We start from the raw sequence: 22,114 nt of genomic DNA, 5'->3' as shown, positions 1-22,114 counted from the left end.
GTCTGCTGACTGGTGTAGATATAACGGTTCATGTGACCGTTACAGTTCATGGACTCAGTCCTTAATGGAACCCAGAAGTGTGTGTGTGTGCCACCTCACCGGCTAGTTTCTTCTTCAGACGGTCAATCTCCTCGTTGAGCTTCTTGATCTCCTTGTCTCGGCCCAAGGTGCTGGTCCCGCGACCTGACCCGCCAGCCTGCGCTGATTCTGAGAGAGAGAGAGAGAGAGAGAGAGAGAGAGAGAGAGAGAGAGAGAGAGAGAGAGAGAGAGAGAGAGAGAGAGCGCAGACTAAACCAGGATGTTGGTCAGAAAACCCAACACGCGAGGTGAAGTGAGTACAGGCCCTACTGTGATCAAAGTGATCAAGGCCCTACTGCAGAGATATAAGTGGCCAACACACACAAACACACACATGAAAATTGTGTATGACCAATGTTGACTGATATTGATCAAGTCCTCCATCCATGTCATGATCAATATGAAAAGGTCTGGTTGAAATTTGGATGTCTAGACACTATTGTTAGCCTCCAGATAACCTTGACAAAAAATCCTATTTCCTATTCTGAGAAAGCGCAGGAAATAAGGAAGTTAGACAGAATTTCCCACACCAGAAGGACACGCTAGCGTGAGTCACCGGAGACTGAGGGGAGACGATCCTCTGTGTGTGTGTGTGTGTGTGTGTGTGTGTGTGTGTGTGTGTGTGTGTGTGTGTGTGTGTGTGTGTGTGTGTGTGCATCTGTGATGTATAAAATCCCTCATTAAACATTAAACCCAGAGAAAGGTAGGTGTGTATCATCATGAAAAAAAGTAAATAAAAAGACACTGCTTGAGACAGGCAGAGGTAAAAGTACAAACTCAAAGGCTGAACAATCTATGCAGACTGGGGGTTAGGTTTGCTTTGTGTCTGAAGGCCATGTTTTCAGAGCGCCAACAGCTGATTGTGGTAAAATCTGTGTACACCCGTAGACAGACAGACACAGACACTGTGTGTGTGTGTGTGTGTGTGTGTGTGTGTGTGTGTGTGTGTGTGTGTGTGTGTGTGTGTGTTTATGTGCATTTCTGTCCCTACCCTGTTGATGTATGTGTATGCATGTACCGTTATGTGTGAGTGTGTTTCTGTCCCTCCCCTGTTATGTGCATGCGTGTGTGTGTAAGCATGCATGTATGTGTTTATGTGTGTGTTCTGTGTGTTCGGGTTCCTACCCTGCAGCTTGCGGTTCAGCTCCTGGTTCTCCTTCTCCAGGCTGCGGATCCTCCTCTCGAAGGCCTCCACCTGCAGGCCACCGTCCGCCTCCACTGTCGCCGAGCCCCCTGTACCGGGCAGCGCAGACAGGCGCACGGTGCCGCAGTCCGAGAAGCAGCTGTCTGTGGTGTAGGTGAAGCCCACAAAGGGCAGGTGCTGACCGGTGAAGCCCGTGTGGGACATGGGCGGCGCAATGTCCTACGAGAGGGAGGGAGGGAGAGAGAGAGAGAGAAAGAGAGAGAGAGAAAGAGAGAGAGAGAAAGAGACAGAGACACAGAGAGAGGCATGGAGATTTAAAACACCAATCACTGCAGGCATATATAGCTACTGAAATTAGCCTGAAGATGCTCAAGCTCAAAATTACTTATATTATTAAATAATTAATTATTTATGATATTAGTTCCTATAGTACAACTTGTAGATTAAAGGAGAATTCCGGCAATTTTTCACATAGATCTCCGTTTCTCGAGGTCACAGAGCACTGTCATTTTTATCGTACTGATAGTACTCGGGGACCTTGAGAAACAGAAGTAGGAGTTTTTCTTTAAGGGGCAACCAAAAATATGGTAAATGGGTCATGGGGTTCAGTTTCTAGGCTCTGCTAAAGAGTTTCCACTGAAATTAATTGAATTCATTGGTGAAGGGATATGTTTGACAGTTAAGGAGTGCATGAGCTAATAAACTATATAAAAAATAAATAAACACTATTTGTTTTTTTACCGATTAAAAAAAAACTACTGCTGTAAATCATTATCTCTGTGAAAAGAGTTATTACACTATCTTTATGTTCTAGTTATGAATTCTTTCATCATTCTCATCTGACCGACCATCCCAGACATCCCCAAAGCGAGCAGGGCGGGACAAGAGGTGACCCGTGAACTTACAGGGTTTTTCAGGACGTCGTCGTCTACGTCGAAGTTGGATGTGTCAGAGGGCGAGCTGACGTCGGGGATGTACGGCGCCTCGGTGTTGCGGATGTTCTCCCAGTCTATGCCAGCGAAGAAGGGGTGCCGACGGAATTCCTCGATGCCGTTCTGGCCCAGGCGGCGCTCTCGACTGCAGATGAGCCGCTGGATCAGGTCCTTGGCGTCCTCCGACACGTCCGTGATGTGGGAGGGGAACTGGAAACGCTCCTACAGACCAGAGAGAGAGAGACAGAAGGTTCCAGAAGGGTGAGAATGGGGATCAAGTAGTGTCAGAATTAACATTTTTAATCATATTTAAAATGAGTTTTAGCCAATCTCCCAAAGACAGAGAGCGAGAGAGAGAGAGAGACAGACAGACAGAAAGATAAAGAAGGATCTAGAAGGGTGATAGGGAGAGCCATCAGATATTTAATTTGTAATCATTTTTACTTTCACAACGGACAAGGATTTTTAGCAGCTTTCATCAAGCATGACTGTTTTGATTTCATCAAACATGATATGTCTGTGTGTGTTTGTTTTTCCTGAAAAATGGAAATAAGGGCCAGCTTCTATGAATCACATTTCCTAAACACAGCACAGGCACACGCACGCACACAAGCAGACAGAGTGAGACCCAAACAAGTAAGGAGGAGATGATGGGGTGTGAAATAAATCCAATTTCTGTCCTCGTTTTGAAGGACTGAGACGTCGGTGGCTTTTCTCTAGCGTGGCTTTACATTAAATGATTTCCATGTGACGTTCCTACGCAGACTGAACCACGTTCCATCTTGTATTAATCACGCTGGATTGGATCTGGAGACAGTCAGCAATATCTTAAAGCTCGACAGAACTGCTTTTCTCTGGTTTTATAATGATTTTTAATAAACAAAATTAAACTGTGTTTTCCTACTACTGAGGTGGGGGGCCAACACACACAGACAAATCATCTGTGAGCAATATAACAACTAGACCTCCATCCAAGTCATGATCAATATCTGACAAGGTCTGTTTTGAAAATCTGGCAGCAACACAGGCCCCTAGACACTGTGGATAGCCCCGAGATATATTCCTTCTTTCTCGTAAATGTAGACTAGCCTTGAAATATCATCTGCGCTGCATCACTAAGGGGTCTACTGTAAGGAGAAAATGCAGTGTGTGTGTGGAATCCATTGGTCGTGGAGTGGTTATATCCTCAACCTAAGTCGCCCAGACAGACACATGCACGCACACACAGACACATACACGCACGCACAGACAGACACAAGCACGCGCACATGCACAGACACGGCCCCTCCTTGCCTTAGCGGTGCAGAGGACGCCACTGGGATGCCTCTTTGATGTGTCGGCGGCGCTCCACACTCATGCAAATTCCATACAAGTAGTGTCAAGCACGCGCACATACACAGACACGGCCCCTCGTTGCCTTAGCGGTGCAGAGGAGCGCTCCACACTCGTGCAAATTCCATACAAATCCGTAACCCTTCCTCTACACACAAACACACACCTCTCTCAAAGGCCTCCACAGACAACCTGCACACACACCACCCTTGACTGCTGCATACGCTTTACCCTATTTCCTGAGTCACAGAGCCGGTTAATCGCAGGGCAGCGACAAGGGTGGGGGATGACAGGGTACAGGGTGGGGAGATGAGAAGAGGAGAGGTGGGGAGAGGAAAGAGGAGAGGTGTGGAGAGGAGAGAGGAGAGGTGTGGAGAAAGGTGAGAGGAGAGGTGGAGAAAGGAGAGAGGAGAGGTGAGGATTAGAGAGGAGAGGTGAGGAGAAGAGAGAGGGAGAGGAGAGGTGGAGGAGAGAGGAGAGGTGGGAAAAGGAGAGGAGAGGAGGTGGAGTGTGGATGCTTCTGAGAACAGGAATAAGGTAATTGTGCCCAACGGTTCCAGTCTACATTTCAAGCCTGAATATGTCATGAATGAGGTTCAGTTTGTTGCCTTCATGCAAATAAAATAGGCTAAATGAATGTAGCCTAGACCACAACATCCAAATGAGCCTGATTTGGCAAGGGTTCCACAGACAGACAGACAGACAGACAGACAGACAGAGAGACAGACGTAAATGATGACACCAGATGGCTAACTGCTCTCACCTCGTGGTTCATGATCTTGCCGTAGGTCTCCACAAGTGACTCTGCGTAGAAGGGTGTCTCTCCGTAGAGCATCTCGTACATGCAGACGCCCAGGGACCACCAGTCGCACTCTGGCCCGTACTTCCCCATTCCGTCCTCCATTGCCTGCAGGATCTCCGGAGAGATGTAGTCCGGGGTTCCCACGGCAACCGACGACTGGACCTGGGAAACGGGCAAAGGGGCCAATAGAATTATGGCGTTGACCAGCAAATGTTCTTAGCAGCCACTTCTCTCAGGCAGTTTTCACCACACCGTTTTCACATTTAAAGCTCACAAAAACAGGCCGTGGTGTTTCGAGAGTAAAGTTCGAGATATCAGCCCTGAGGCCGAGGCCTAGATCTGTCCCCGCATGCCCCGATTCCCACAATGACAGACATAAATTGAATGGCTCACACTACGCATGCACCCATTCCAAAACTGTCGGACATAAATTTCATGGCTCACCAAAATGGCAATTGCATGCAGATGGCAGGAACACTCACAGACAGACACACCCATAAATACACACAACATCCAAAGCTGAGGATGTGGCATGGTGTTAATGAGAGAACACACTTTCAGCCCCCCCCCTGCCCCCTCCATTCTGAGATAGAACATTAAAACGGTTCACAAAGCCTTTAGCCTCAGAGCCGGGGAAAACGGGGGAGACCTCTGGGGAATTCTAAACACACTGCATGCGAAAAAGAACACACTCTGTCAATAGCTTCAAAGGAAAAATAGCACAAAGACTCGCTCTCTCATATCGGCGTCTTCTTAACCTGAGGTTATTAATTCCTCCGTGCGCTGAGGAGGGAGACTGGAAACTGGATGAAGACGCGTCCCACAGCTCAGGCAATAAAATTAGCATGAAAGAACAGAACATTAACCCAGACCCATAAATTAGCCTGAATGCAGCTTGCCCCTGAGCTAGTCGAGCTCGTTCAGATTTAGACTTCCAGCGCAGAGACTGGGAACAGCGAGAGAGACCAGCTGATTACAGAGCAGTTAGAGCTGTATGGTTTTGTACAGGATCTAAACACAACCATCTGTACCATTTGAAACATCATTTAGAATATGTCTGTACTGTACATCAATCTTTGTACAGTTCTCTACTTGGTTTAAATAGAACCTCTATGCAGTTCTATGCCTGATCTATGCACAACTGCTGAATGGTTCCATCAATGATCTATTCAAAACCTCTATAGACTTAAGAGTGCACAGTGACCTCCAAATCACTTACTACAGCTTTTGGTCTGATGGGGCTGTGTGACAACAGAGTCTACATCAAGATGACAGGACCGCTAGTATGTCCACACCATCTGTGTGTAGATGTGTGTCTGACTATATAGCAGGTGTAGGCCCTGTCAGGTGTAGGTCACTGGGGCAGAGCTGAGATGAGCTGACCATAGCACCGCTCCTCGACATGACTTCACAATGTGCTGTGTCTTAATCGAGTGTGTATGTCTTGAGAGAGATATGGAGAGACTGAATACGTGTCTGTGTGAGAGTGTGTGTGTGTGAGAGTGTGTGTAAGTGCTCGCATTGTGTGCTGCTTGGCCAGTGGACCGGTCAGGTCCCATTTCGCTGCCTAGAAGACAAGCTTGAAGACTTGTCACCAGCCCCAGTATTATGTAAGTCACGCTACTAACCAAGGCAGTGTTGAACAGAGCGAACAAGCACGAGAGTGCGTGCACTCACACACACCTCCCTTACCTCTTGCCCAACACACACCTCCCTTACCTCTTGCCCAACACACACCTCCCTCCTGCCTGCCCAACACACACCTCCCTCCTGCCTGCCCAACACACACACACACACACACACACACACACACACACACACACACACACACACACACACACACACACACACACACACACACACACACACACACACACACACACACACACACACACACACACACACACACACACACACACACACACACACACACACACACACACACACACACACACACACACACACACACAGACACACACACAAAGAGGAGAGCAACATGCAGAATCACACACGTACCCACTGACTGCCATCCCTCCCTCCCCAACCACACATTCTCTCCTTGTGACTGCCATGGGGTTTCACTGCCCAGCGAATGCTTGACAGGATCCTCTTAAACACTCGTCATTGACAAACTCACATGAGGCACTGCACAGAGGCTACTTTTAGCCATTAAGGGAACGACATCATTGTGCTGGGATGAGACTGCAGACTAGTGACTCATGGACAGTCTGAGTCAGTGACAGGGACTACTCAAACAAACAGAGCAGAGTCCGATAAACATGATCTAATCCCTGCTTTGGACTAAAGGACCTGAGTCAACCCTGGCTGACGGGAGGGTCCGTGATCTCGGTCTAAACAGTAATGCTGACTGAGGTGGCAGGCATACGCTATTCTTGAAAAAAAGAAATCTAAATAATTCTAAAATAATTAAAAAAGACAGTTATATGAGTCTGTAGATTTTGTAGATCATTTACTAGCAATTCCATCGTCGCTACTGCAGTGAAAATAACCGTTGTCCTGTTAACTTTCTAACTATGACACCACTGACATCACTACATAAAGTATTTGAGGCTATTTTTATTTTATTGTAAATATGCTCAGAGGCATCTTAACAAGCTCAAATATTTTGTGTAATCTCTGAAACCAGCTGGCTTCCAGAGCATATGCTAACTGTGTGTGTAAAACTGTGTATTTTCATATACGGTATGTTTTTTTTATGTGTAGTACTGTGCAGTGTGAGCCTTGCATCAGCCTGCCTTGTGAGGAACCAGGCCGGAACTAACAGACGCATCTGCGCTCTTGGTCGACTTACCACCCAAACCCCCCCCCCCCCTTAAACGTCACAGTGTGCCCACTTGGCACAAGCACACATACGCCACTTTCTAATTACCCAATCAGCCAGCGCGATCCCCTCCCATTACCAACTACAACCACTTCCAGTGCCCAGTGCGTCGTACCCAGCTGGGTTCGTCTGGGCTGGACCTGGCTGGTGGTGAAACATTAGCCAGATGTGGCCTTGACCCGTAAGAATCAGCCATCACAATGACCACGGACGACATCAGGAGAGGAGGTGCAATTTTGCTATTGTTTCCCATGTGTCTGGGCAGCGGAAGGGGTGGCATTGTGCCTCTGGTATGCCATCCTGTGAGTTTTGTTATCCCTAGCAGACACCTTCTTCACAGCACATCATTACAGGCAATGTACAAGTACAGGCATACATTGTCTTCTTGGATCAGCCTGTGTGCACCATGGGCATGGAACCTTAGACCTTTGTTACAGTTGTTCGTACCTTGATCTACCAGTTCACCTGCGGCTATCCCAAATCTTCATTATTTAATTAATTTTTGGTGTTTTCAGCTGATGATACAACTTTTGACATAACTTTTTGAGCGATGTCGGTAAGAAATGTTCAAGTACTTTTTCCTGGGGTACATTAACCATCAATAGGTAGATTTTCATGGGCATCCAATCAGAACGCATGGAACAGGTCATGTGGTTGGCCCCCTACATTGCCACCTTACGGCAGGGATCACATAGGCCAGCGGCAAGCGTAACACAGCGCTCTGACCATAATAAGTTCTCTCTCGTTCTTAAGTAACACAAACGGTGTGCCTAAACTGACACCTGAATACGCTCGCGTTGCGCTTTGAAAGTTGAACCAAGTTCAACGCTCAGCTTGTTTAGTGCTAGCGTTACGCCAGCACTGCCACTGTTCCGCTGCCGAACCAAAGAGTATAATAGGAAACCTGCCGCTTGCCGCTGGTCAGTGTGATCCCCGCACAATAGCCTGGCGAGGGGAGAAGTCTTACCGTGCCATCGGGCATCATTCTAAGACAGGAACCGAAGTCAGCCAGGCGGATGTGTCCATTCATGTCCAGCAGAACATTGTCTGGCTTGATGTCCCTGATAACCATTAGAAAGAGAGAAATAAAATAAAATAAAAACATACAGTGAAAGAGAGAAAGAGAGAGAGAGAATGAGAGACTATGTTGAGAACATGCACCAAAACACAACATGAAATGCAAGATTCTTTCTAGCAAATCACTCGATAGAATGATTCACAAACACCTTTCGTGGCAAATCTTCCTCACGTCTTTCTATCTTTTTTTTATCAAGCGCTCTCTCTTTCGGTTTCCATCATACTTGCTCTCTCTCTCTCCTTTTTCCATCATTCGCTCTCCCTCTATGTCTCTCTCTCTCTCTCCTTTTTCCATCATTCTCTCTCCCTCTATGTCTCTCTCTCTCTCTCCTTTTTCCATCATTCTCTCTCCCTCTATGTCTCTCTCTCTCTCTCTCCTTTTTCCATCATTCTCTCTCCCTCTATGTCTCTCTCTCTCTCCTTTTTCCATCATTCTCTCTCTCTCTCTGATCTGTATGTCTCTGTGTCACTGGTCTCGGAGTGGCGGGTAAGGGCTCTGCCCGGCTGGCCTTGCAATGGCCACACACAGAGTGGCCTCTGTTCCACAGGGTTGGCACCACGCTGGGCACCACAGGCACGAAGTAAACACAGCAGGCAGGACTCATCGCTCCGTCACACTCACACAGGAACACACACACACTCACATACACAGGAAAATACACAGAAACACTCACTCACACACACACACAGAAACACTCACTCTCTCTCGCTTCCTCTCACACACACACAAACCCACACATGCAAGGAGGCACACACGCACAATCAGGCCCATTCACACCTACAAACACACAAACACACACAAGCAAGCCGGCCCATTAAGTGCCCTCTCGCTCGGTTGCACTCCTGCTCTCCCAGGCTGCCTACAGTGGGGGGTGGGGGGGTCATGGGCGATGAGGAGTGGGACTCACCAACATGAATGGCCCAAACACATGTTTTTAACGCTGGACAGTCAGGGGGATAATATGGCCTCGGACACCACTGCCGTGGCCTCTATTTGATCATGAGGAGAAGGGGGCACCGAAGGGGAATGGGGAGAGTGCCCTCTACATGAATGTGTGGATGACTATGAATGAACTATGAACTGTGGTGGTAGTGTCCTGGCTGAGAAACAGTAGCAAGCAGTAGCAACAAAAGGTGTAGGTTAGACTCCCTGCTGCCACTGTAATTGGTCTCTGTAAGTCTCTTTGGATATAATGCATAAATGAAAATTAAATAAATGAACGACAAATGCTTACACATACAGTTTAGAGACTTATGCCCACTGGGGGGGCTGAGACTTGCTGGGGAGATCTCTTCAATCAGATATCCTGTGTGTGTGTGTGTGTGTGTGTGTGTGTGTGTGTGTGTGTGCGTGTGTGTGTGCGTGTTGAAAGTACTGAAACATTGAATTGTTGGACATGCACATTCAAAAGTTTAGAGAAGGTCGCATTAAGTTTACCTGTAAAGGTTATAGTGGATTTTAGGTTCATCCTAAAATTTCACCCAAAAGCCAAATATCCCTGAATTTTTGTGAGTAGTGTATTTGTTTATAGTTTTTAAGTATGTTTATTCTTAATATTTCAGGGGGTGCTATGTCATTTCATTGTAGTGTTGTCCTCAGCGGTGCAATAACAATAAAGAATCTAATCTAATCTAAGAAATAGATGGCAAGAGAGGTGTACAGGACACAGACAGACAGACAGAGAGAGAGATAGAGAGAGAGACAAGAATAGTGTGTGTGCGCATGTAAGTGTGTGTGTGTGTGTGTGTGTGGTTTTTGTCACCCGAGGGAAGCAGCAGTGAGCAGGCTTCCTGGATGCATAGCAGGCAGGAAGAGAGGCCCAGCTGTGCCGGATGGCTCCCCAGGACATGCTCTCCCTGCTGGGCAGAGGGTCCAGGAAGAGGCCCCTTCTACAGGCAGCCACACTACTGGGACCATCTTAGCCACATCTTAGTCATCTGTCAACACATCTGACCAGGCTATACTTACTCATGGCCAGACGACTACGGCAACACACCTACGTGTGCTTCTTATCTGTCTCTCTTGCTTTATCACACACACACACACATACAATCAGTGGCAGTGCCCCTCAATGTAAATGTTCACACAGCTCACAGTAAAGCTCTACACTTAGGCCAAAGTGACTTCCCATAAGGATAAGAAATAGATAAGGCACAATGAATAATGTTATGCTGAATGGAGGTTTTAGCCCTTTTATCAAATGACAAATGCCTGAACTTGGAGATTAGAAGGCAGATTACTAGGGGGCACCTGAATTATCGTAATTGTGGCTATTTTCACAGCATAAACGTCAAAGGTCATGCCTGAATTCCCGCACATTGCCTGAGAACTTTCAACCCTGCTAATAGTAGCCTCCTACCCTGGCACCTTGTGTCTAACCTGTGCTGCTTATTGGCCAGGTGTATTACTAGGAGCCTGGTTACCATGGTGCAGTGTGTCTCACCTGTGCACGTAGTTCTGCTGGTGGATAGAGTGGATGGCGAGCACCATCTCTGACACGTAGAACTTGGACATGTCCTCCGGGAGGCGGTCCTCAAACTTACTCAGCAGGGTCAGCAAGTCACCCCCAACGTAGTAGTCCATGACCAGGTACTGGGGGTGGAGAGAGGGGTGAACATTAAGGTAACGTTTGGCATTATACCACCGCTTGGTTGAGCTTCATATTGTGATGTGCTCCATAGAACATCAATTTAACGGTAACCTTTCGTCCAGCTCACACACTGTATGTGTTTGAGTGTTTGTAAAATGTTTGCAGAGAACTCGAAGGCAGACAGAGAACCGCTTGCAAATGTTCGCCTATGTTTGCGAATTTGAATGCACCTCAGGGTGTACTATCAGTAGTACATGTTCACCAGGGTGTACCATCAGTAGCATGTATTAGTCCATCAACAGACACTAGGGAGTGAGAAAGAGGTCAATCTGAAAAAAAAAAAGGTTGTTGGTGTGCTCTAAATCGAAAAGCTTTGGGTGGTCTTTGGCATCAAGTCACAAGAGTCAACTGAGGATACCACAACATGTCTTCCAAGAATTAAAGAAATCAGCACAAAAGAGTACAAAAAAGAATCAATTGAGGAAGAGGAGAGCACAGATATCTGGCAGCAAAGGCACTCCTTTCCGTAAAATAATTTTTATCTTTATGACGTCTTAACAGGACTGATAAAAACACCCACGCGTAGTGGCTCGTGCCTTCAGCGGGGGCATAGTACAAATGAAAGTAGTGTAACTGTAATATTACTTTACACTGAAATAATGTTGGGGAGAGCGTGCTACTATGATAAATGGGATATGTTCACCAGAATTTCCCTATTAGTAGCATGCCATTGTCCATCAGAAGGCACTAGGGGTGGGGAGTAGAGAGAGAGTTAAAGCTGTGGCACCGTGTTCTCTAAAAAGGGAAAACCTATGGATCTAAGAATGTGGTGTACATGGGCTATGACAACAGATGTTTGTTAACGCTCGAGCTTTAAACTTAAGTAACCCTATTTGTTTCATCACAACCGGCAGACACAGCCAAAATCACTGATGTATTAACTTCTTAAACCAGGCATGTTGTGGCACTTGCAGCTTGGCTGTGTCCGTTCTCTACAGGAAAGCGCTGTTATTTCTTGCACATTTGTTTCCTGCATGTTGTCTTTGCGAAAGAAATAAAAATCAGGCATGTAGAAGTGTTTGTATTTTGGCAGGGACAGCCTACGTTCGTTTCAGGAAAGTACTGGTATTCTTCTGTAATTATTTCATGTGTGTTTTGTTTAAAAAATGTTTTTTTAAAAATCAGGCAAAATGGGTTGTTTGCAGTGTTTGGCTGTGTGTCTGTTCTTACCAGGTAATTGTCATCCTGGAAGGCGTAGTGTAGGGTGGTAATCCACTGGCAGTCTCCGTTAACCAGGACGTCCCTCTCCTCCCGGAAACAGGCCGTCTACAGGGGAACAAGGGTGGGGTTGGGGGACCAGGAAGTGAGTGACACAGTCTTTTTCCCCACACTGGCTGCATCCTGCTCTGGTGTGGCATATGCACCACACTTCCAATTTAATGTTGAGCAAAACATACATTATGAGTTTCAGACTTTCGGTATTCTCAAAAGCAGCACTGCAGCCAACTTAATTCAAATAGGTTTTAGTAAGTAAATATTACATTCCTAGTATCTACAACATTGTATGCTGTGCATAGTTTTAGCATAGCTTGTTTTTCCCCAGTATATGTGTATAGTTTCTGACCTGGGGTAATCTCAAGAATAGCACTATAACCAACCTTCATTGAATTATTGATAATATTTATCATTGTATTTACTATGAAATAATATATTTATTTATATATATTAATTTCCTAATATTACCAATCTTGTAAGCTGTGCATGGTTTTTTAACGAACTTGCCTCTGCTTTTCGTCTTAACCTACAACAACACTTCAGAAGAATATAGCATGTCTTATGAAGACGCGCAGGAGGATCTGGGGGCCTTGCTATGTTCAAAGTGGGATTGAGGGATTACTGACCAGCCCTGGCTGACAAAAGCTCGCCTGACACAGCACTGAGAGGCCTAGGGGCACTGTCAGAAGTGATTGTACGGAAAGTAGGTCAAGAACATGGGAGGCGAGCATAAGAGGGGGGAGAAAATGGCCTCCCCTCTTTACTCCATTTGCCTCCTGCAGAGGAAAGCTACAGCCTCCTGAGAACTGGCTTGGGTAGTAAAGGGGTTTTGGGGTGCAAGAGAGGCTTATTGGTGTTACCTGGGCGAACATGGAGAAGTGGAGTGCCACTAGGCTCAGTGCAAGGTACCTACTGAATGTATACTCGTCTTGGTAATGAAATAGATTCACATTTAGCCTGGGCGGTATTGATTTACATTACATGTATTAAATTAACATACATCTTTGTGTGCTATACACATATACAGTCGGCAGGCTTCCTGGGTAACAACCAGTTGGTTAATCAGTTCAGCCACTGGAACACAATGTCAGTGGGAGTCTATGGTGAGACAGATATGAGGCAGTATGTGCTGCTGAGACTAGGGGTGTGCACAGATAACAGTTAACTGTTCAAGAAATACTCCACGAATATTAACATTAACCGAATACCACTGTCAGTTGTTTAAATATTTAAAATTATTTGTATGCGCACCCCTACTGAGACAGGTCTGAGGGGGTTGTACTAAAGTGACACAACGGGTGTGTTGGTGACACGGACCATAGGAGGAATCAAGGTGAGGCAGACAGGTGTGCAGGAATGACACTGGTCTGAAAGTTCAGCAGGTCTTTACCTCAGCTCTTTTCAGCATCTCCCACTTGTTGAGGATTTTCATAGCGTAGACCCGTTCCGTGTTTTTCATCTTCACCACAGCAACCTAGAAAAAAAAAGCAAACGGATTGGCGAGGCCCGGTGGTGAGAGAGGTTTGAAGAATGCATTTTTAAACAGGCAACTGCAAATCCAGCTAATTAGAGGGATTTGAGAAATGCCGTTTCTACTAGGTTCTTATTCATTCAGTCATTCATTCTTTCATTTATTTATTGATCTTGTTTACTCTTGCCCTACTTTGAATCATTTCCCCCAGGAGGGAAAGTCTCTCACTAATTCATCATTTTGATCTTTGATGTCTCTCCACAAAATCAAAAGAGGGCAAAGGAGATGGTTAAAATGTTTCCCAAATTGACCAAAAAAAAACATACAAATTTAACTACTTGGAATAGTAAAGAAAGAGTGAGTGGGAGATGCCTAAGGAGTCAAAGCAGGCTTGAGATGGATCAAATCTTTCCTTAGTGAAGACTATAAAAACAAACAGTCCTTGGATTAGTCACAAAATATCAGTCATTTGCTCTGTGTTTGTGTGTGTGTGTGTGTGTGTGTGTGTGTGTGTGTGTGTGTGTAGGGGGGACCTGAGGAAGCAATGAGTCAGTAGACAGTGGAAATAAGGGCAGCAGGAATAATGCTGGCTGCTTCTCACGCACACAAACACACACAGTCTATGTAGCCTATGAGACTGTATAGGCACACCCATGTGACAAGTATTGGGAGGTGGGTGGTGGGGTGTGTACGTGTGTGTGTGTGTGTGGGGGGGGGTGGGGGGGGTGCTGCATTGTGACAGCAGCACATTCCCTTCCCTATATGTCTGGTTACAAGGAACTTGGTGATCTCTGGGTTAATCATTGCAGCAATAAAAAGTAAAAGGAAGAAGCCACTTAAGCCCTATAGCAAAGAGGAGTAATAGATGTCACTGTTACCAGAAATGATGGCTAGAATGGAGAGAACTATTGTTTCTTCTTCTTCTTCTATCGCTTCACAAGTTCCTCATTTGCTAAGATCCTCAATGATGATGACTACTACAACTGTTATTCAGGGCACAAATGCAGGATGGGTATGTAAATTATTTAACAGTCATCATGGCGGCATTGCTGAATAGGGATATAATACCAGTCACTAACACCCGCAGTAAATGTAGTTCCTTTTCCAAATTTGACACACAAAAAACATTCTGTTCAAATAGGTTGCTGCAAAAACAAAAAATATATATTAAATAAAATCAAATAAAAAAATCCTTTAGAATGAAGTCACAGCATGCCAAGTAGACTTTAACACTGAGACTGATTTTGTCTTACAACATCTGGCATATAGGGTAGCAGTGGAGGCTCTGGGATGTTTAGCTATTCAAACCATTTCATTAACATTTCACAAACACAATGGCCTAGCCAGCAGGCAAAACGTCTGGAGTGCTTTTGCAATAGTCTCATATGGTAGAATGCTAAGCGGGCCCTTGAGCAGTGTGCGTGCTTTTGTTTGAGAGACGTCTGGCTTGTTGCGGTGCTTATTGACTTAGCACAGTGAAGCGTCTCCAGTGTTGGCTGCACTGTTGGCTACTGCACTTTGGGCAGTCTGCTCTTTGCTCTGCTCACCAGACGTCACATAATGTGCGTTTACCCAAAGCAACCATCAGCAGCACAGGCCCGCATCCCCCATCTTACCCTAGCCTACTTGACCACACACACACACCAGTGTAAGCAACAAACCACACACAACGACACAAACACACCTGGCTGGTGCCTTATGTGCCGTCTCGGCAAACAACGTTATGCCAGCAAGGGACATGACTTGCTCACCTGGCATGTAAAAATAAAACACAGAAACACACAGGCACGTGCAAGCGTGCGCACGCACACACACACACACACTAACAAGTGCAAAAGGGCACTATTGCAAGTCAAGCCTGTCTTAAATACACATTTAGAACAAGTTGAAACAGGGCTCACACAGACACAAACACACATGCTCCCCTTATCAGGCAGGCTTCTAACCACACCAGATAACTGACCTCATTACAAAAACAAACCAAGCCCAAAATCTTCTGAATTCTCCCTCCCTGTGTGTGTGTGTGTGTGTGTCGTCCTCTTTTCCCTCCTCTCCTTTTTTAGACACGGATTTCGCCAGCCAGTCACAGTCAGCCTGACCTGATTCTGAGGCGGGAGGTACATGGACAGCGGCGACTAGCCCCCCCCACCCCCCACCCACCCACACACACACACACGCACACACACGCACATACACACAAAAAAATGCATGTCTACAGACATATACACAAAACATCTAAACACACCTAAGCACGCACACGCACTAATGTATATATAGCAATATAACAAACAGACACCCACACACAGATAAGCACATACACGTGCAAAGACACACATTCAATCCTGCCGTGATTGCAAAAGTGCGAGCTAGCAGCCAGCGTCTAACAGAGAGATGAAAGGCCAGCTCCACACTCTCACCACCAGCACTGACAGGTCCAAGAGCAAAGTGCATCTGCTGCCCCCGACTGAGAGCCTCTCATTCAGAAACACGCAGGAATCGCACCAGAGGGAAAAGGTCAATGTAACTGCTAGTATAAATAATGTTAAACAGCAACTGTCAAAAGGTGTTGCAAAACAAGGATGGGCCGGAAGCAATTAATTTGAGGTAAGCACCGAGGGCTTACAGAGACTATGGCAAACAGATGTGGGGAGGAGGGATGAGCTAGTGAAGTCCAGTGAAATTATCTTCATGCACATGAGCAGCAATGCAATGATGCGATTAACCACAAGCCAGAGAAGCAGGTGGAGCTCAAGCTACCAAGTCATGACTGGTCTTTGGTCTGAGTGATGTGACGTCTGGTGCAGAAGAAGCACAGCGCTCCTGATTGGTGAGCTTCTGTCACACAAGGAGTCATAGATGTACCAAGATTGTCTATGATTGAGGTGTGATTGCTGTTTTGAGTAGAAATGGATCACTTGTGCAGCCCTAATGACAGGGTTTAAGGCCAATTTATAGTTTAGTGTCACTTCATAAAATGTAGGCTTAGTCCAGTCATGCTCCTGCAGCAGAGACAGAGGCAGACTAATCGCTAATCGCTTAGCAACAACCCTCTGGTGCTTCACTCACCATGGCAACAGACATCTACACTGCAATGAGAGAGATCAGACCCTTTTTCTGTTCCTTCATCTCTGTGCCACATCACTACTACCGCTGGAGCTAATGTGATGCGTGAACCCCACCCCATCCCCACCCCGACACACACACCTAACAATGTTATATTTGCTTTATCTGATGAATTCGGTAAGCCTGGCTGCAGGTGAGGCATTAAACTCCACAATCTTCCCAAGCACCTCCACCACACACACCATTCTGTGTCTCTTCCTCTGTCTATCTGCTCCAAGACCCCCCCCCCCCCCCCCACACACACACACACCCCTTTATTATCTCTCATATCCCAGGGCGGTCAGTACCAGGCGTCAGGAGATGCTTGTCACAGAAGGAACACTGCTCCCTGTTTTTTTTTCCTTCTTTTTGTACAGTAGCAGGTGACTGTTCCACTCCTCCACCCATTAGCCCCACACCCTCCCACTTCCCTAACCTTTTTTTCCTCACATATCCCTCTCTCTCTCTCTCTCTCTCTTCCCTCACATCTCTCTCTCTGCCCTTCAGTCCTTCACCTCCATCTCACTCTTTCCCTCTCATTCTGCATCAGTGGATGTGGTGTGACTGGTTGCATTTAAAAAAAACAACGGTTTCCCCCTTAACTCTAAATGATTAAGGGCTTATTTCTCCATCGCCAAAGAAAATAGGCCTATATATAATTTCTATATATAAAAATAATCATAAACACATACACCACTTAATACAAAACATAATACAATTCAAAGCACTAGCCTATTCATCCCATTCAAAACACTCTGACAATACTATATCCACGACCTGGGTGACTTAAAAACATTAACAATAGAGACGGATGCGGCACTGTTGTATCGCTCCACCTCTGGAAGGGCCGGTGCCAAAGAGCCCTTGCTGATCCTCCTCCCAATCCCTCCTCTCTCTGCCCCTTTCCCCCAATAGGTCTACAACATGGTGGCTGCCATCACTCATAAACAGGAAATGCACAGAGTGCACTTATCTGGAAACGCATCCTGTAACGTTAGAGCCACAGGAAAAGGCCAGTAGACGGAGGAGGAGGAGGAGACATGGCGGCCGCCAAAAGCCGGCAACAGGACAAACCCTTCTGAAAGGGGGGGGGTCAAAGAACAACTTGCAAATGTGCACGTCTAGAAACACACGCACAAATACACAAGTACAGACACAAGCACAAGCACAAGCACACACACATACACATACACACACAGACACACAGACACACAATCCCCTGTGCGGAAGCTGTGCTAAATAAATATGAGTCAACACCGTTTTGGACGGCAGTACCACCAGCAGCAGCACAACCACCACCACCACCACCACCACCACCACCAGCAGCAGCACCAACAGCTCTGTGTAAAAGTCAGCAGATCACTCCAAACAGTACAGGAGGGCCAGGGGGAAAACACTCTCTGTGGTGCAGGGAATGTGCTACATGGTGCATTACTTTATAGAGGGGAGTGAGGGAGGGAGTGTGTGTGTGTGTGTGTGTGTGTGTGTATATACTATATGGTGTGTGTGTTTGGGATGTGATGTACTGTATGGGAAGTGTGTGTGAGTCTCTGGGAAGGTAGAGGTAAGTGTGTGTTTGTGCGTGTGTGTCTAACATGGTTGGTGTGTGTGTGTGTGTGTGTGTCTGGGATGGTGGGTGTGTGTGTGTGTGTGTGTGTGTGTGTGTGTGTGTGTGTAGGGAGGAGGATGATGGGACACTATTTTCGTCACGGTTGCTCCTCAGAGATGCTGCTCATTTCCTGAGCACTTTCCTGGAAGCTGCTCTGTCCGTCCTGACCTCCTTCCTGTATGCAGGAACAGCCACAGCCACGGGTTTCACCATTACTCATTTTTACTAGTAGACACATTTTCCATGATAGCTGTCGACTAGTCGTTATGTACTGGTACAGTGCTGGTGCCAACACTGCTGCTAGTAGGGCTAGGACGGTATGGCTTTTTTCTTACCGCGGTTGAAAAGCAAGAAATAACCAGGATATACCGCTTTAACACCCCCCCCCCAAAAAAAAAAGTTCTGATTGCGAGTTATGGATTATACATTTTGTGCCGCGATCACAGCCAATTAAACTTTAGACAGCCACAGCTACTTAAGACTCAGAGTCTAAGCTACAATCTGAAATACCTGCCGGTCAAGTTAACGCTAGCTAATGTTAAAACCTTAGTGTGATATTCTCCCTCCTTCACACTCATTCACTGACTTTGAATTTGTCCACAAACTGTTGAAGACTGAGGTTCAATGGGGTTCACCAAACTCAAGATCTCCGAGACTTGTTGAAGGAAAGTTATGAGTGCTCATTTCCATATTAACCAATGTTTTTGAGTATAAAATAAGAATGGCAGTAAAAACAATAACAAAAGAGAGATATTGTGTCTTTAAGCAAACAAGCACACAAACATAGAGAAAATGAGAAGCTAGTGTAAACAGTGTTCTTGACTTTGGAAAGTCACTTTGATGATCTGACATGTGCGGTGAAACACTGCTGCCAGATAAACGTCTGTGGCTTTCCGATAGGACTGACTACACTGACAACAGAAAGAGTACTGGAGAGAATTTGGCTCTCACGGTCAAGAGTCCCTACACACACACTGCATGACACAGCAACACTGCTGAACAATCCAGAGTGTTGCTCTAACCTTGCAATTGGGATTATCAGACATTTGATAATCTGGCCTCTCCATTAACATCTGGAGTTTAAAGAGGGATCACGTTGAAAGCATATAAAGGCCCGCGGGGGAAAAACACTAGGTTTTTCTAGGAAAGGCCCATTACAAGGATGTGTGTGTGTGTGTGTCTGTGTGTCTGTGTGTGTGTGTGGGGGGGGGTCTCTTTAGGGTTAGTTTGGATGAGAGATTCGACTAACAGCCAAAGCAAATCCAAAATCTAATTGGAAAAATACATCCAAGAGGGCGTGTGGCATAGAAAACATTTCTAATTGTGGTGGGAACCTTTTGCTGTGGGTGCAAGTGAGTTCAAGGTGAACCTGATAGTGCGAGAGTGGTGGGAGTGCAGGAAGGGAGTATGCCGGAGAAAAAGGAGGTGTGTGATGTACATGTGTCAGAGAGAGAGAGAGAGAGAGAGAGAGAGAGAGACCAATGTAATGTGTGTGAGCAGTGTCGCACATGATGTGTGTCTGTGTGTGTCTGTGTCTGTGTGTGTGTTTGGTGCGTCTGTGTGAGACAGAGAAAAAGAGAGAGAGAGAGAGAATAAGAGAGAACAAGAGTGTAAGAGAGAATGAGAAGGGGGGGGGAGGGAGAGAGAATGAGATTGTGATTGTGTGGGCTGAGCAGGTCATAAGTAAAAGGGACTGGACCAGCACATTCCTCAGTTAAACAAATGATCCATCTTAGCCGCCCAGATCTGCCCCTGTACAACAGCACCATGTCAGCTGGGGAGGCTCAGGCCTAGGGGCAACTGGCAGGGAGAGAAAGAAGGAGTGAGTGTGAGAGTGTGTGTGTGTGTGTGTGTGTGTGTGTGTGTGTGTGTGTGTGTGTGTGTGTGTGTGTGTGTGTGTGTGTGTGTGTGTGTGTGTGTGTGTGTGTGTGTGTGTGTGTGTGTGTGTGTGTGTGTGTGTGTGTGTGTGTGTGTGTGTGTGTGTGTGTGTGTAAATGTGAGAGAGAGAGAAAAAGTAGGAAAAAGAAAGGAAAAACAAACTGTATTGTGGTGGTGGATAAGGCTCCTGGGGAGGGCAGAGGGGGATTGATGGGAACTGCGATGGGAGCCGGTTCCCCCTCCAAAGTTTTCCTTGGGTTTGACTGACGCACTTCGGCAGACATTCAAAACGGCGGATAGTTTTCACAGTGATAATGGAACTCTGGGAGTTCCCCCATTTGAACAAGATGAGGCAGCAGGCAGGAGCTGTGTCATTGTTTGGGGTAGATACAGGCGAGGTGGTGTGTGTGTGTGTGTGTGTGTGTGTGTGTGTGTGTGTGTTTCTCACCTCTCCGAAGGCTCCACGTCCAATAACCTTCAGCATCTCGAAGTCGTCTCGATGGAGACGCATCTCCTTCACTGTGGTGGTGAACGGCTTCACTGGAGGATGGAAAGAACAGGAGAGAGAAAACAGGAAAGAGGGAAGGAATAATGGAAAAGAAAGAAAGCAGAAGAAAGGCACAGAGACCAGAGACAGAGAGAAGGAGAGGGAGGGAAAGGGGGAGAAGGGGAGGGAGAGAGAGACCGTTATCATGGCTGATCTGTAAACAAATCTCACATGCTGCTTGAGAGTTTGTTTTTCTGAGGCCTAACATGAAGGACACTCGTGCTCTTCCTGATGGCCTGCTTACACTACCATTATCTATGCATTCATGGCAACAGTTCCACCTCAGAAAAAGATCTTAACAGAACTTCTCAAGGTTCTGATAGCATAATCCAACAGAAACATTAAGACAGGCTAGATAACAGTCTGATAGTATGTTTCTTCATTTTTTAAGCAGTGCAGACTTGGCAGTTTTATTTACTAAAACAAAGCGGCAACTACACACACACACAGAGTTATGGCTTAATGCCTCCAGCTTGGCCTCAGTACAGTCATTGAGATACTCAAAGAATGCCCTCTATGAAAGAGTCCAGGGCACAGAACTGCTGCTGGGGGGGGGGGGGGGGGCACAAGCTGCAGCACTCCCAGGCCAGCCGAGGCCGAGGAGCACGAGCCGCCCCGCCGGCCCAACAAAAGCAACTCCCACCTCCCCTTTGCGAGGCACTGCAGGGGGTCCTGGACCGGTCCCAGACCGCAGCCTTGTTCTGCGAACAACACCATATGAGGACATGCTGTCTCAGGGGGGCCAGTGTGTAAACACACACACACACACACACACACACACACACACACACACACACACACAAAGAAAGAATGAGAGCGTTTATCACTAGAGGGTGTCCAGCTCTTTAAACAAGATCGGCAAACCTGCTCCACTGCGGGGAGTATGAGAAGGAGAGAAAGAGAGAGAGGGAGAGATGGAGGGAGAGAGAGAAGAGAGGGGAGAGATGGAGAAAGAGATGGAGGGAGAGAGAGAGAGGGGGAGAGATGAAGGGGGAGGGAGAGAGAGAGAGAAGAGAGGGGAGAGATGGGGAGAGACAGAGATGGATGGAGAGAGAGAAAAAGAGATGGAGGGATGGAGAGAGAGAGGGGGAGAGACAGAGATGGATGGAGAGAGAGAAAAAGAGATGGAGGGATGGAGAGAGAGAGAAAAAGAGATGGAGGGAGGGAGAGAGATGAAGGTAGACAGAGAGAGACAGATAGAGGAAGATGAGAAGAAAGAGAGAGAGATGGAGTCAACAGAGGTAAGAGAAAGGAGAGAGTGCGTGAGACGAACAGAGTGATTTATGGGGGCGCACACACACACACACACACACACACACACACACACACACACACACACACACACACACACACACACACACACACACACACACACACACACACACACACACACACACACACACACACACACACACACACACACAGTGCCTACAT

The 22,114-nt window shown here is 46.6% G+C and overlaps 1 protein-coding gene across 4 annotated transcripts in view; it reads right to left on the bottom strand.

Annotated features, from left to right (window-relative positions):
* The window catches only part of cdc42bpb (CDC42 binding protein kinase beta (DMPK-like)), an 86,351-nt gene that overhangs the window by 38,088 nt on the left and 26,149 nt on the right, over window positions 1-22,114 (bottom strand). For all 4 annotated transcript variants that reach the window (XR_012984067.1, XM_076272958.1, XM_076272960.1 and 1 more), the window contains exons 2-10: window positions 20,582-20,673; window positions 13,464-13,547; window positions 12,029-12,124; window positions 10,652-10,800; window positions 8,098-8,191; window positions 4,250-4,450; window positions 2,128-2,376; window positions 1,204-1,441; window positions 100-207 (exon numbers count right to left, since the gene is read on the bottom strand). Coding sequence is in view for 3 of the 4 variants with exons in the window: in XM_076272958.1 (XP_076129073.1) it covers window positions 100-207; window positions 1,204-1,441; window positions 2,128-2,376; window positions 4,250-4,450; window positions 8,098-8,191; window positions 10,652-10,800; window positions 12,029-12,124; window positions 13,464-13,547; window positions 20,582-20,673 (1,311 nt within the window). In the remaining variant the exon portion in view is untranslated. The remainder of the gene's footprint in view (window positions 1-99; window positions 208-1,203; window positions 1,442-2,127; window positions 2,377-4,249; window positions 4,451-8,097; window positions 8,192-10,651; window positions 10,801-12,028; window positions 12,125-13,463; window positions 13,548-20,581; window positions 20,674-22,114) is intronic.

This window comes from Alosa pseudoharengus, unplaced genomic scaffold (genome assembly GCF_046254945.1).
Source record: "Alosa pseudoharengus isolate Yale_2024_CS ecotype anadromous, Long Island Sound unplaced genomic scaffold, YU_APseudo_1.1 YU_APseudo_1.1_scf_7, whole genome shotgun sequence".
In the NCBI taxonomy this organism is placed as follows: domain Eukaryota; kingdom Metazoa; phylum Chordata; class Actinopteri; order Clupeiformes; family Clupeidae; genus Alosa; species Alosa pseudoharengus.
The sequence above is the reverse complement of the archived record's forward strand: the minus strand, read 5'-3'. Positions and strand labels throughout refer to the sequence as shown.